This window comes from Pogoniulus pusillus, chromosome Z (assembly GCF_015220805.1).
Source record: "Pogoniulus pusillus isolate bPogPus1 chromosome Z, bPogPus1.pri, whole genome shotgun sequence".
In the NCBI taxonomy this organism is placed as follows: Eukaryota; Metazoa; Chordata; class Aves; order Piciformes; family Lybiidae; genus Pogoniulus; species Pogoniulus pusillus.
In genome coordinates, this window is record NC_087309.1 from 26,809,132 (window position 1) to 26,824,124 (window position 14,993).

The window sequence follows — 14,993 nt, forward strand, 5'->3', positions numbered from 1 at the left end:
TTTAGTAGTAGGAAACACTGTAGAACAACAAATGGTTGTGCTCAGATCATTGTCAAAGTCACTCAGGGTCCTGCAGATACTGCCAAGATAACAAAAAGAAGCAAAAAGGGTGAGGAGAGTAAGAGCTGTTGTTACAGTTCCTCCTCATCCTGTAACCATATAGGTACAACAGTACAGAGACTAACAAGACAGATGGTCACCTGGAAATGGCATCTTGCAAAAAGTAGCTTTTTCATTAGTAATATTCCATCTGAAGTTTCCTTTCCCTAAACCAACATACCTAATCTGCCCATCCCAGAGACATAGAAAGCAATGGAACATCCTGCTTCAATACAATTACTTCTACCTGCAAAGCCCACCTTGTTCCTTTCAAACAGCAACCTGAGGATTTCATAATGCTGTCAATAAATACTGCCAAGCCTGTTTAGAGAAGGAGAAATGGGTAAGGAGAAGTGAAACAGTCCATCCAGTGTCACATCATGAGTCAGCAGATGGAGAATGAACCCAGGAGCTGAGTGCTTGCAGCCTCCCTGTTACCCAACAGTGAAGATAGAGATAAAAGAAGTCTACCCCCACACAACCTCACAAGGCTTGGAAAAACTCACAGAAATGAAAAATAAATGCAGTTGGTCACAGCACTGACAAAATACTGTCTGTAACCCATAGCAGAGGGACCAACAAGAAGGAACCACTGATTCCTTTGAAGACACCAGCACTCCCTTGCTCTGCAGCAACCTCCAACTCTGCAGCAAGTGGAAAGCACTGTTTATCTGCCACTCTTCATTTGCCCCATTCAAAAAAGCGTTGTAATAGCTCTTTCCTATGCATTGAGGGGTAAAAAAGTGTTTTAAGGTACTTTATCATGTACTTCGTAAGAAAATTAAATAAGCCAGTGCCATTTTTACTGCAGGTGACTTGCCCAAGCCATGGATTCTGTTACCAGCATCGCTTTTTCTTGGTGTGACAAAGAAATATTTGAGAGTGCCTAGATTTAGATACGGGAGCCTGATTTTCAAAAATCACTTCATCAGACGAGCCTCAGTATAAGTCAGTAGTCTTCAGCATTATTTGTTGGAGTTCTTTTAGTGCTTTACCAAAGGCTTCTTTTTAATGCACCCTGCAATGCACTGCAGAGACCAGAGAATTGGTTTTGTCTCATCGAAAGCAAAATTACTATGCAAGCAGTTAGTCAATATATCAGACTTTGGACAGTTTTTTGCAGTATCACAATGTATGTTTTCCCCACATAATTTTACAGGGACAAAGTATTCTGATGAGATCCAAAGCTTTGCTGTTGGGTTACCCAAAGTACTCTACAAGAATAAACCCAGAAAATGGCTAAAGTGAAAAAGGAGACCTTGTAGGACGAAAGAAGAACAGCAGTTGCAAAAACAAATGAAAACAAAGCCTCATACTTGCTCAACTCAAGGCCACTGCTACAGGCAGGACAAGAGGAAATAAACATGATCTTTGGCTTATTTTTAATTTTGCACAGCTCTTTTGCAGTCAGCACTGCTGTGGGAGGAAGCACTACACAAAATGGTGCATTCAGGGCAATGCAGCTTTATGTATATCTGGACTTCAACCCCTGAGTGAGCAGGAGCTGTGGCAGGATGTAAAAGAGCTCATCTCTTTAAGGAAACTTGCCATCTTGTGCTGAGACCTAAGACCATGAGCAAACTCAAGTGCAGAAAGCAAAGTCACAGTGTGCTTTCCGGCACAGTGCAACATGTGCCTCACACTATGAACTTCAGTACGGACCACGCTCCAGTGCAGGAATAGACGGACACATGCACACCACAAAAGATACCATAAATGCTGGGGTTTAAAGCTAAATCAGTTCCTAAATGAAGCCTAAGGCACAGCTTCACCACCCCAGCAGCCCAAACGGGGGCTGTGCTTTACCAAAGAAATTTGTCAGCCATCATTCACAACCAGCCATGTTTCAAAGCTGGAAGATGCAATAACCAAAACCGGATCAGCTCTTGCAGGACTTGGGTTACTTTTTTGTCCCATTGGCTGGAGCATCACACCCTTGTAACTCTCACCACCTCTCCTGACCACTGTGAAATCACTTGCTTCATCAAAGAAGAGCTGGATTAAGTACTTTAAGAGGAAAAAATGCAGGAGGAAGTTTGCACTCTCAGCGTTTAACAGGAAATCAGAGCCGGACAAGCAGCCCTTCACACCTCACATAGATCTGCTTTTCTTGTTCAGTTCTCATTACCCACTCCCAACCTCAGCCCTCATAGCTGATGCACAGTCACCACTGTGTGTCATGGAGGCCACTTGGGGTGTTAACTGTCTTTTCCATGAGCCAAACAACTACAGCAGGGCCTCAATCTCTCCACTGAGTCACATCCATCACGCTCCCATCCAACCTTTGCCCCAGCTGCCTTCCCTAGGCATGTCAGTCAAGGGGGAGGTAAAGCACACCGGCTTCAAGAAGGAAAAAGCCAAGCAAAATCCCTGGCAACACCAATAGCTTTGGGGTCAACTAAAGCATTATTCAGTAAATAGATGTGTTTGCTATAAGAGGGACTGGGCAGGCAAGAGGGTCCTCCTGGCTCACTTCATCCTGGGTGCTTGGGGAAGTTCACACCCTTGTATTTTCTTTTCCTGATCCCTCTTCTCCAGGAAAGCACCACGCCACAGCAGAAAAAGAACAAACTGGGCAGTGCTAGCTGAAGCCAGCCTCACAGCAAGGACCTCTTATTCAATCCAATATGCTACTGAAGCATGACAAAACGTGTATACTCGACTAGCATTACAGCTATTCCTCCTAGCCTGGAGAATTCTGCCACCACTCTCACATCTCTCCCTCCTAAGCATTTGCAAAGCAAAGGGAGCGCGGTGGAAATGTCTCAGGCAGTACCTGATAAACAGCTGCCAGATGCAAAGCTGGCTTTATTTTCCAAACCAGGTTTGACACTTACCCCTCCTATTTGGTAACACAGGGGAGCCCCAAACCTTTTGCCTGCTTCTCACACACACCTTTCCTTCGTCTTGCAAGACAGGAGCAGCTTTCCAGGCACCATATGAGAACCCCTGAAAGCTATTCTTTGATGGGGATTTTCAGCCTCAAAAGACAAAATTATGGAATTTATTTCCTAGTAGTCAGTACCTGGAACAAAAGCCTGCACACCAAGAGGAACTGAGCAGCCACAATGCCAGTGTTCTGCAGCAGATAAGCAGCTTTTCAGCACTTCTCAACTCTAAAACCACAGTTTAACAAAACTAAAATGATAACTTGTGGCCTTCCCCAAACCATGGCATTTCCTGCACAGCCTGGCAGCAACACACCGAGCAGCTAGCTCCTAGCCCAGGTTTAGCTGAAGATCAAAGGATCGTTTTTCGCCATAGTGTCTCCAAGTAGTTCACCGGCCAGTTACTATTATTAAGCCCTCATCCTGGCGCCGACTCCCTCCAGCAGCGCAGCGGCAGCTCTCCGGGGAACATTTGGGCCGCGTGGGGCAGGCTGCAAAGCTACGACCCTCCGGATGGTCAGTGCCTGCTGGGGCGTAATCCGATCCCTGGGCAACGGCACCCCAGGGCCAAAAAGGCGATTAAGGAGCCAACTTTGAGCAGAGGGACGACTCTTGGGACCCAGCTGTGATGTTTCATCTCCAGCTGTGATTCCCCGCTTTCAGCTGGGTCAAGTCCACACTCCCACGATTCAGCGGCCCCGGCTCACCCAGAAGTGGTCTCTGAACCTCGCCTCCCGCATGCCGTCGCTCCTGCCGCCGACGCCGCTGCCTCCGTCGCCAAACTCCACCACCGCTCCCGGTGCCGCCCCGCCCGGCCGGTCCCGCCCCGCGGCGCAGTGTCCCCACCTAGTCCCGTCCTCTTTCACCGAGCACACGGCTCGGCTCTGCTTTCCCATCTCTCTGCTGATTCGGAAGCAGAGCACCGCTACCGAACCTGTTCCCATGGCAGACTGGTGAGGTTCAGAAATTGGCTGAGGCTAACCGTAAGAGGTTCAACAAGGCCAAGTGCCAGGTCCTGCACTTGGGTCACAACAACTCCAGGCAACACTACAAGCTCGAGGCAGTGTCTGAATAGCAGCCTAGCTAAAAAACGACCTGGTGTTGCTGGCTGACCAGCTGAACATGAGCCAGCAGATTGCCCAGGACCGCATCCTGGCCTTTATCAGTAATAGTGTGACCAGCAGGAGTAGGATAGTGATTTTACCTTTGTACCCAGCAATAGTGAGGACACCGCTCAAACACTGTGTTGTTTTGGGGCCCTCACTACAGGAAAGACATGGATGTGTTGAAGCATGTCCAGAGACCACAGCAAAGTTGGTGTAAGGTCTGGAGAACAAGTTTTCTAAAGAGCAGCTGAGGTAACAGTGCTCACTCTAGAAAGGAGGCCCTAAGGTGAGACCATATTGCTCTTTACAACTGAAAGGTTCTAGCAAGATGGACATTGGTCTTTTCTCCTACAGTGACAGAATGAGAGGCAACACATCAAAGGGGTAGGCTGAAGTTGGACACCTTGAAAATTTTCACCTAAAGGGTTGTCAAGCACTCCAACAAGCGACCCAGGGAAGTAGCAGAGTTGCTATGCCTGAAGGTATCTAAAAATGTGTAGATGTGGTGCTCAGGGAGATGGTTCTGTGGTGACTGGGCAGTGCTAGGTTAATGGCTGGACTCAGTGATCATGAAGGTCATTTAACAACAAAAAATTACTGTTACAGTAATGAAGAGCAGGTGCAAGGTATGGTAGTATCACTGTACCACAGGATTAAACTCACTGGTTATAGGCAAACCAGACATCCCATTTCCCAAATAGAAATGTGGAAGTTGAGCATCACAGCCAGCAGCTGCCCAGGCATCCCACAGCACCTTCAATTCTGGCTTGGGCAGAGGTTGCCAGAATACCTTGGGAAGGTTTCAAAGCCTTTGTTTATTAGGAGATAGTGCCTGAAAGCATATGCTGTGTTCCTGACCACAGATCTGTTATTAAAAAAAGGTGAGACACTGAAACACCTGCATGATGCCTGCTAAGCTGCTGCTTCTGCTTGAGCAGTCCAGTGAGGTAACAAGCCCAACGATGAAAGAAGGCATTTTCCATTTTCTGAAGACTACTTCCACGTGGCAAGCTTCTGAGCTTTCTGCTAACTAAGGCAGAGTTGCAGTGGTTTTCTTTCAGTGGTCACAGCTGCAGTTACAGCCCTGTCAGAAGTAGGGTCACATCCACACTTCATTTGAAAAGTTGGTCAAAGCTTTGAAAAGGTTTTACTCTATCAGCTGAGTACAACCTACTCAGCTACACACACACCAAAAACTCCAGGGTAAGAGTTCCACTATGAAGTGCCAAGTTTTCTGCCTGGTATGACACATTAAAAGAGGCAGGGAAGTTTAAGCAGGGCTGGGACCCAAAACGAGTAAGACAGCACTGTGAAGATCCATTCAATATCAGCTTTGGTGCCACCTGCTGAGAGAGCAAGTGTTACTGCAGCACTGACATCACGGGACACCGTATTGAACAGTGCGTTTCTGGTATGATTTTCTGCATCAGGTCTTGCTGACTCGGATGCTGTACATATTCCCAGCACAAGAGGGCATACTGCCACGATCGATTATTTCTCTCTGCAGCAATTCTTGGGACACAGGATTAATTCTTTGGCAATCCCACAATCCCTCTACTTGACTGGATGGGACCTATTTTCTTTGTTAAAGTAGGTGGTAAACTACCACCTTCAAGTCACAGCAGCAAACAGGACAGAGCATTCAGAACTTTCGAATACTTGTTAGCAGAAACAAACACACCTCTGCAATCTTGGACTGTCAGTGCTTTCTAGCTACAGCAGCTTACAAACAAAACATGCTGTAGCAATACTAACACACAAATGAGTCCAGTCAATGTGTGAAAATGCAGTAACAAGCTGTAAAAGCTGTCCTGGAAGGGACAAGCTATGTAGGGCAGCCAGAGCAAAATGGTTCACCATAAGTAATGAAGATTATGGTAGACAAAATTTAAGTCCACAGGAAGCTCCTCTCCAGAAACAACCCTCATCTAACATAGCAGCTCTTCCTATGAAGGTGACTGACACTTCTGGACTGAAAGTGTTTACTTTTTCCCTGTTCTGAGGAAGCCAAAGCTTACACTTTCAAAAACACTTAAGTCCTTAGAGGCACCAATTGGCCTGGAACTGTCAGAGTTTCCAGCTGCTTGTGACATTGGGTGTTTGGAGGAAGGGCGCTCTTGAAGTTAATGGGACAAAGCAAAGAGTACCACCCCCACCTCATAGTCCTGACCACAGGTAAGATCAGACACTACAAACTAAGTTTCCTGTGTTAAAAGTTGAATACAGCAGAGCAACTTTAAATTGAACTTCCCCACATTCCAAGTAGTTCTAACACCGTATCTCTTGTAGCATGCACAAGTCAGGAAACTGAGCCGATGCTCTGGTATTCACCCTCCACTCAAACCATTAACAACTGCAGAACCGCAGTTCTGCATTTGACATAACTGGAGACAAGTAGCTGTTACTCCCACCCCTCTTTGTAAGAGGAGGTTGACACATCCAACAGTGAAGACAACCCTGATTTTTCAGTATTTCTTTAACAAGTGTGTATCGAGGCAAGTTTAACTCCGGAGTTCCGAAGGCATGTGTTGCTGTGAAGTAGTAATTTACAACAGAATATACCAGCCTTTTTACAGGGCAGCCTTTATTCTCACTGAGAACTGTACATTCAAGTCGCACATACTTGTAAGTCTTTGATGGAGCTGGAGCACAGGATGACAACAATAGCCTGGTCTGTTTGAACAGTGACATTTATGCCTCAAAAGTAGCCAGGAAATTTGTGACTATTTCCTTCAACTTAGCTTCTGTCTGGTCAGAAATCTTCCCTTCGGTCCTGTTGAAAGAGTTCAGTTAAACTTCTGATATAGGAAGAGACATACAGTCAGTCACTAAGGCAAATGAAAGGCCTTAAACACGAATCTTACAATTCCTAAAAAATTAGCAATCAGGAGGTGAATTTGATGTATGAAGCTATACCACTGAAAGTAGCATGTAACATCTATTCTAAAAATCAGCCCTGTTTAAGAACTACAGTTCAACAAGTGCTTTAAGAGCAGCTGTATGAAGTTTAAACAAAGCTTCATCTTGCACAAAACTATGCTTCAGAGATGGAAGGCATATGTGACTCATGGCAAAACAGGACCGATTTTAAGGAAGTAGCTATGGAAACACTTCCCTATAGTCCATTCAGTTGTAGGGAAGGCAGTGCGCGCAGCACTTCATACACAGTACTGTAAAAGTTGTCAACAATATGGGAACTAAGTAATTTTAACAAGAGATTAGAGAAGGAGTATACAGCTAGGTATTTAAGCATCAGCTGGATTTCTCAAGTGAAAACTGGAGACAAAGCTGAGTTCTGGATGGCAGGGCGAGGACAACTAGAAGGCTGATCTAACCTCCGTTTTTGTACAGGTAGCCTAGAGCCTGATGTTCTGCAGTACACTGAATTAACACCTCAGTGACCATTATCTGCGCTCCAGTCATCAAGCCAATACCCTTGAGATAAAGCAAGATCATCATACCTGATTGTGGAAAGCAGGGTCTGATGCTGGCTCAGTACGTGAGCCAGGAAAGCACTCTCGAATTTAGTGATTTTGCTGGGCTCCAGCTTGTCCAAGTGACCTCTTACACCAGCATAGATGACTGCAACCTGTTCCTCAATGGCCATGGGAACTGTAGAAAAACAAGCATTTATGCTATCCACAACTCTTTACACTGGGACACAGTGTTACTACACAGAGCTTTATGAAAATCAACCACACAAACACAACGCGGTTCAAGTAAGCTTGCATTTACCAGGTCCACAGGACAGACAGAGTGTAAAAACTGTTACAAAGACCACTCTTGTTAGCACAACTGACAATGCAGATTCATTAGGCCCACCACACTCACCATACTGTCCTTGTTTGAGAAGCTCTGTCAGACGTACACCACGGTTCAGCAGCTGTTGTGTAGCAGCATCCAGATCAGACCCAAACTGAGCAAAGGCAGCTACTTCACGGTACTGAGCCAATTCCAGCTTCATGGTACCTGCCACCTACAAGACAAGTCAGATTGAGATTGGTCAGTTTTTAATTAAGCACTTTACCTTGCGTACCAGTCAAGTGAATCTCCAGATTCTTACAGATTACTAGGTGCAGTTCTAAAAATCTCTCCATCTAACTTGGCCTTTTTAACACGAGTATGCTATACTCCCTAAAATGGTCACAGCTCGTATTCCACCTCTCTAACTCCCTATGTGAATTAAAAAAGTGGGAAGTTAAGAAAGCACTTCCTATTTCTAGTTAAATTTCAGTATGCTGGACAGGGTACTAAATCTAACAGCCCTATGCCTTCAAGTAGGTATTATTTTCCTTTCTCCTACCACGCTCAGCAAGCAATGGAAAACCTGAAAAGATCCCCAAAGTTTGTTTTTATCACTTTGTAATTCTAAGGAATCTGAATCTTTATTCACTCTACATCACAGCTGTTTTACAGTAAAATGAGTTGGAAAGCCTGGACACTACTAACTCTAGTGAGACAAAGAGTAGTGGTTTTATGCTTACCTGCTTCATAGCCCTGGTCTGAGCAGCAGAACCTACACGTGACACAGACAGACCAACGTTGATGGCTGGGCGGATACCTTTGTAGAATAATTCTGTTTCAAGGAAGATCTGTAGAAAAACATTGCTTTATCATCTTGGTCAGAAGCCTGGAAGCCTTCTCAGAGACCTGCCAGGAAGTTGCACAGAAGTATTGACATGTGAAGATGCCTTACCTGTCCATCAGTGATGGAGATGACGTTGGTTGGAATGTAAGCAGACACATCACCAGCCTGAGTTTCAATGACAGGCAAGGCAGTCAGAGAGCCACCTCCAAAGGAATCATTCATTTTGGCTGCTCTCTCCAGCAGGCGAGAATGCAGGTAGAACACATCACCTGGGTAGGCTTCACGACCAGGTGGACGACGCAGCAGCAGAGACATCTGGCGATAGGCAACAGCCTGCATGGTATGAAGTGCATGCTCATATTTCAGTAGCTCATTTAAAATTCTGAATTTCTAAAACTAAAGTGAACTTACAGCTACAAATATCAATGCTAGACTACGAGGTCTACAAACAATGCTTCCTGACCTGTTTGGATAAGTCATCATAGATGATTAAAGCATGTTTTCCGTTATCTCTGAAGTATTCCCCCATGGAGCAGCCTGAATAGGGAGCCAGATACTGAAGAGGTGCTGCATCAGATGCTGTAGCAGACACCACAATAGTGTACTTCATGGCATCTGAAATGAAGACAAACACCACAGAGTATATTACTTGATCAGCAAATACAACACTGATGTGAATTACTAGTCATTTAAGTCCAGGCAGAATCACTACACTCTTACAGGAAACAACACCATTCTTGTAACACACTTGGTCACTTAACTCAAAAAGTTTCAAGTTCATGGCAGGTTATGCCTAACATTTGCAGATTTCTTTCCCATTTAAAATGAAGTTTAAACTTCCACAAAGGTACACCTGGGTTTTATAAGTCACTTGGCCTGGAAATCGCTTTCTGGCTTCTACAGGGGAATACTACCCTTTTTTCCACAGAACCAAACAAACTTGCCTTTAATATGCATTTCTCTGCAGGTGTAACTGCTTGACCAGCAAACAAGAGGGAAACTACCTGACCTCCTGCAAGCTTTATTACATATGCAGCCTCAGTGAATGAGATCACCGTTTCTGAGAAGATGCTATCATTTAAAGCCTTGCATCTGGGAGGTAATGTCTCACCACTGATCCTGCAACTGCTATTCACTGACTTACATACATATTAAAAAAAACCTAAGTCCATAAATACAGGCAGCATCTAGTCATCAGGCCAACATGACTGCCAAGAGGATGCTCTGCGAACTCTTAATAGAATAACACCACGGAAGGTGACTTTTCCAGAAGCAATTCAGCAGTTTTGGTACCTCATACTAGCCTAATGCAATATAGCACGAGATGGCTGTTTTCCCCAGATTTCTCGTTCAGAAAGTCAAGTAGCTTTCACATAAAATCATCCACCATGAGAGATCATGGCAGTATATTCAGCATTATAATGAGAACAGGATACCACTAGTTATCAGGCATAATCATGTTCCAAAAACTGTACCTGCATCAGTAAGCCTCTTCACCAGCTGAGCAACAGTAGACCTCTTCTGTCCAATTGCAACATAAATACAGTACAGTTTCTTTTTCTCATCTGTGCCATCATTGAATCGTTTCTGGTTGATTATTGTGTCAATTGCAATTGAGGTTTTCCTGTACAACACACAAGTTTTAAGTTGAGCTGCCTACAATTCTGCTTCTATGATTCAGCTGGGTTCAGTTTCATACACCAGTGTGCAGTGTACTTACTTCTGAGGAAATATTTCTAGGTTGTGTGTTTAACTTACCCAGTCTGCCTGTCACCAATGATCAGCTCACGCTGGCCACGACCAATTGGCACCAAGCTGTCCACAGCCTTAATACCAGTCTGCATAGGTTCACGCACAGAGATCCTGGGAATGATACCAGGGGCCTTTAAGCCAACTCTCCTACGGGTCTTAGCTGTAATAGGGCCCTTAAGAGAGAAGAAAACACCTGTTGCAGTCTGTATCATGCAGATACAAGCAGAAGTAGTGAACACCTTGCTATGCTTACCTTCCCATCAATTGGATTGCCCAGTGCATCCACAACACGGCCCAGTAGCTCTTCCCCAACTGGAACATCCACAATCGCACCAGTCCTCTTCACAACATCTCCTTCCTTGATCAGTCTGTCATTACCAAACACGACAACACCAACATTGTCGGGCTCCAAATTCAAGGACATACCCTAGGGCAAAGATCACATCACCTGAGAAAACACATACTGACATTTATGACAATTGCGACAGTTCAAAACCAATGTATATCACACTGAATAATATACACTGCAAAATAATTGCCTCAGTATTACTTTCAAAAATAGTCAATGTTCCAGGCCACACCTTGAGTGCTGTGTCCAGTTCTGGGCCCCTCAATTCAAGAGAGATGTTGAGGTGCTGGAACATGTCCAGAGAAGGGCAACAAAGCTGGTGAGAGGCCTGGAACATAAACCCTACAAGGAGAGACTAAGGGAGCTGGGCTTGTTTAGCCTGGAGGAGGCTCAGGGGCGACCTCATTGCTGTCTACAACTACCTGAAGGGACACTGTAGCCAGGTGGGGGTTGGCCTCTTCTGCCAGGCAACCAGCAACAGAACAAGGGGACACAGTCTCAAGTTGTGCCGGGGGAAGTATAGGCTGGATGTTAGGAGGAAGTTCTTCCCAGAGAGAGTGGTTTCCCATTGGAATGGGCTGCCCAGGGAGGTGGAGTCACCATCCCTGGAGGTGCTCAAGACTGGATGAGGCACTTAGTGCCATGGTCTAGTTGACTGGATAGGGTTGGGGGACAGGTTAGACTGGATGATCTTGGAGGTCTCTTCCAACCTGGTTGATTCTATGATACATGTATCTTCTTCCATACTGGTCAGAGAACCTACCTAAGCCTTCATCTTACAAAGTTATTATTCCTGCAGCACCTAAGCATTCAGTGATCTATCTGAACAGGGCTAAAAAAAACAGAAAGTATAAAAGTTCAAATACTGGATGAGAGAAAAGCATTCACTTCTCTGCATATGGCGACTTAGGTCATCAAAATCACTGAAGAGATGTTTGCAGTATTCTTGAAAGAGTCAGACAGCTTTTTCAGTCTAGTTTACTCTTCCAATGCTTAAATAGTCAGAAAACTACACCCTGTACTGCAGCACAGGACACTATTCAACACTAACCAGAAAAGTCAGCCTAATACCAAAGAAAACAAAATCCCATACTAGCATAATTAAAATGCTTTCTAGGTTAGTCTAAATAAATCTCAAAAGTTGGCCAAGAATCAGACACTGATACTGAACTCAAAGTATTACAAACCTTCTTTCTGTAGTATTATGCCAACTAGTTACTACATATTGCAAGTACTCTGTAAAACGTTCAAAAAGGTACCTACCTCCAAGCACCAGCTCCTGTTCTGCTTAAAAAAACCTCTTCTTCGTATTTCTAGGCTAAACAAAAGGCTTTAGTGATCAGGCTTACCTTCAGTCCAGAAGAAAATTCAACCATTTCTTCTGCTTGGACATTTCTTAGGCCATACACACGGGCAATACCATCACCAATTGACAGCACACGACCAGTCTCCTCAAGCTCAGCAGAAGTGTCAGCTCCTAGGATACGTTCCTCAAGAATAGAGGATACCTCAGCAGTGCCTGGAAAGAGATTTTTCAAATGATGTTTAGCAAATTAAGGCACAGCACGAATTTAGTAAGCTTGTCTTGAACTCACAAACCAAGGTATCCTTTCTCAGGTATGCTACAAGGCCTAGCAAGCAACTGTCATTCCAAAGTATGATGCCTAAGATGAACAGCAGTTTCTGTATTCACAGCATGTAAAAGCAGCTGGAAGTCATCAGTGCAAGCCAGCTTCAATTAAAACACTGATGGTTGTTTAACAATCTCTCCCTCTACAAAGTAGTTAAACAATTAGCCTCAGTTTGGAAAGAAGAGACACACTAGCCCAAATTGCAGAGCATTTACTGAAACAGCAGAAATCAAAATGTACTGTAAACCAATCTGTAACCCAAGATCTGTATGTATTTAAAATAATTCAATATATTAAAGGTGCAAACTACTCAGTGTAAGCTATGAAAACGTATTCTCTCTCTTCCTCAGCTTTGTCTAGCAGTGTACCTTCAACTCTATTTACTCAGCTAGAAAACAGTAACACTATGAAACTATTATTTCCTATTATTACCTTTAATTTTACTAAACCACTTCAAAAATTGTAAACAAGACACTACCAAAAAGGTGTATCTGCAGTGCTGCGGCCTTCTCTAAATACCAAGGCACTAGAAGCACTAGAAGTCATGCCCAAGGACACAAGGTCAAAGTCAGACAGGCTTGATAAAGTCATGCAATCCTTCATACAGATTCAAATGAGTCAGGAAAACAGTATCTGAAGCATCTTCCAAATAATTCTGTATTCATTAAAACTGAATTGAAGCCTCATGAAGCAGGTAAACTGTGTAGGACAACTGGCACATGACTACTCCTCTAGTTTGGATCCATTTTGAATAATTGAAGTCTTCTGGATGTGGCTCTGCAACAGATAGTTTCCTGCTAAACAGATAATCATAACTGTCCTCAACTCATTTGTCAATTGATATACGCCACCCACTCTATATTCAAGTTCATTTTTCTCTGATGCGCTAAGTGTGTAAACAGTGATTTTAGATGAAGACCATTTTCAAACTCACCCGTTTTCTGAAAGCATGTTTTGGAGGCATGGATGTTTCTTGTAGCAACAAATGCTGCACCCAGGGCATTTCTGGAAATCTAAAATAAGTAATTGTTTAGTAGCACTGAGATCTCAATCATTTAAATTTTTTTTAAAATACACTGAAAATTCTGATCACGTGCTAAGACGTATCAAGTGTGTCTTAGTTTTGAGGCGAGCTTCACAGCACTTCATTCACTAGCTGTAATTATGTAACCAACTCCAGCACTACTAAGCAAGAACAGACTGGAAAGGAGACTGTTCTAAGCTGCATTCCTCTACAGTGCACTGATATCATCAGCACAGCACCGCCGTGGCTTCCACCGCAACATCTCCTCTCAACTATCCACCTTTTTGCTGAATATTAGAATCTTAGAGCATAAAAGAGAACAGTGTCACAGATGTCGTGGCCCTGTAAAACGGGCAAATATTATGCCTTACCTGAAAAATCTCATTATAAAAATCAGAACCAGGACTAATCACAGGACACAGCACAAATAAAGTAAAAACAGAAGAAAATCCACACACAAAAGTATGTCAGACAATGAACACATTAGAATGTTACAATGCTATATCCCAAGCAAAGCTCCCAGTGCAGCCTCATGTCGCATTAAAGCTATTTCTCTGAAAGTCAGGGCACGCCTTTCCTCCGTTCACCTTCACAAGGGACATCGGCTAGAAATAGAACCTGACAGATCTTCACACCCTCCTCTCCACACAAACACGAAAGAAAAACTGCGACCTGGCAATGTCTCGCATCTGAAACCTCTCTTTATGGTTTTCTAATCCGAACCCCAAGTGTCAACCCGCATCCTCCCCCCGGCGAAGGACACGCCATCTCCTTCAAGCACATCCTCACTCCCCAAGAGCTCCTCATTAGGGAGTCGCGTCCCACTGTCACCCATCGCGGAGGTGACTTTCCCACACACCCCTCCCCCCACACTCCGAAGAGCCGTAGGCCGCAGCGCCTCAATGTCACGGCGGCCTCTACAACCAAGATGGCGACCGCGGCGGCGCCCGTCCCCCGCTCGCCCTAGTGAGGAGAGATCGCGCTCACCAGGCCGGCCTGCCGCGGCAGGGAGCGGGCGAGGGCAGCAGCCACGCGGGCGGAAAGCATGGTGGTGGCGGCGGCGGCGAGCTGCGGTTCCTCAGAAGAAGACTGAAGCAAACAGCACACAGCTGCTAACCCCGCACTCCCTCCACAAAATGGCGGCACCGCGCGTCGGCTCTTTTGAGGGGGAGACCACGCCCGCGGGGCGGGGCGCGGCCCGGAAGCGCTTCCCGCGGTCAGCTGCGGCTCTCGGGCGGCTTGGCGGTTTCTCTCTCTTTACATGTCTGAAGCAGGAGCGAGTGTATAGATATTAAAAATTTAAAACAAAAAAACACCAAAATGGGACATTTAGAAAAATATCCCGTTGCCGTAGGTGACCTTGAAACACCCCTCTGCGGGCGGAAGGGGCGGAACTGAGGGGGGTGGGAAGGGCAGTGCCGCGTTTGAGGCCCAGAAGGGCGGGGTGTGAGGCAGCCAGGGATAGGTACAGGGGACCGGAATGAGACGGTCTGCAAAGCCCGGTATGGTGGTACGCGGCCGGGGGTGTGTGTGAGTAGCTTCTGGCCACCTTATGC

The 14,993-nt window shown here is 45.1% G+C and overlaps 2 protein-coding genes across 2 annotated transcripts in view; both read right to left on the minus strand.

Annotated features, from left to right (window-relative positions):
• Positions 1–3,788, minus strand: part of PSTPIP2 (proline-serine-threonine phosphatase interacting protein 2) — a 34,423-nt gene extending 30,635 nt beyond the window's left edge. The window contains exon 1 of the mRNA XM_064176658.1: positions 3,695–3,788. Within this exon, the coding sequence (XP_064032728.1) occupies positions 3,695–3,727 (33 nt within the window). The 5' untranslated portion in view covers positions 3,728–3,788. The remainder of the gene's footprint in view (positions 1–3,694) is intronic.
• A 2,872-nt stretch (positions 3,789–6,660) lies between these two features.
• On the minus strand, positions 6,661–14,579 carry ATP5F1A (ATP synthase F1 subunit alpha). The gene is made up of 12 exons (XM_064176858.1): positions 14,425–14,579; positions 13,348–13,426; positions 12,132–12,301; positions 10,687–10,860; positions 10,440–10,606; positions 10,157–10,305; positions 9,145–9,296; positions 8,790–9,014; positions 8,578–8,685; positions 7,925–8,069; positions 7,555–7,705; positions 6,661–6,866 (listed from the first exon to the last, which is right to left on the minus strand). The coding sequence occupies exons 1-12, from the start codon at positions 14,482–14,484 to the stop codon at positions 6,785–6,787; spliced, it is 1,662 nt and encodes a 553-aa protein (XP_064032928.1). The 5' UTR covers positions 14,485–14,579; the 3' UTR covers positions 6,661–6,784.
• Between the last annotated feature and the right edge of the window lie 414 nt (positions 14,580–14,993).

Bases quoted from the DNA above. Each gene is read 5' to 3' on its own strand.
- ATP5F1A (XM_064176858.1), bottom strand. From the start codon at position 14,484: ATGCTTTCCGCCCGCGTGGCTGCTGCCCTCGCCCGCTCCCTGCCGCGG. The intron at 9,015-9,144 runs GTCAGGAAGCAT...CATACCATGCAG, and splicing joins ATGATGACTTATCCAAACAG to GCTGTTGCCTATCGCCAGAT. The intron at 6,867-7,554 runs GTATGATGATCT...CTCTTTCAACAG, and splicing joins ACCCTGCTTTCCACAATCAG to GACCGAAGGGAAGATTTCTG.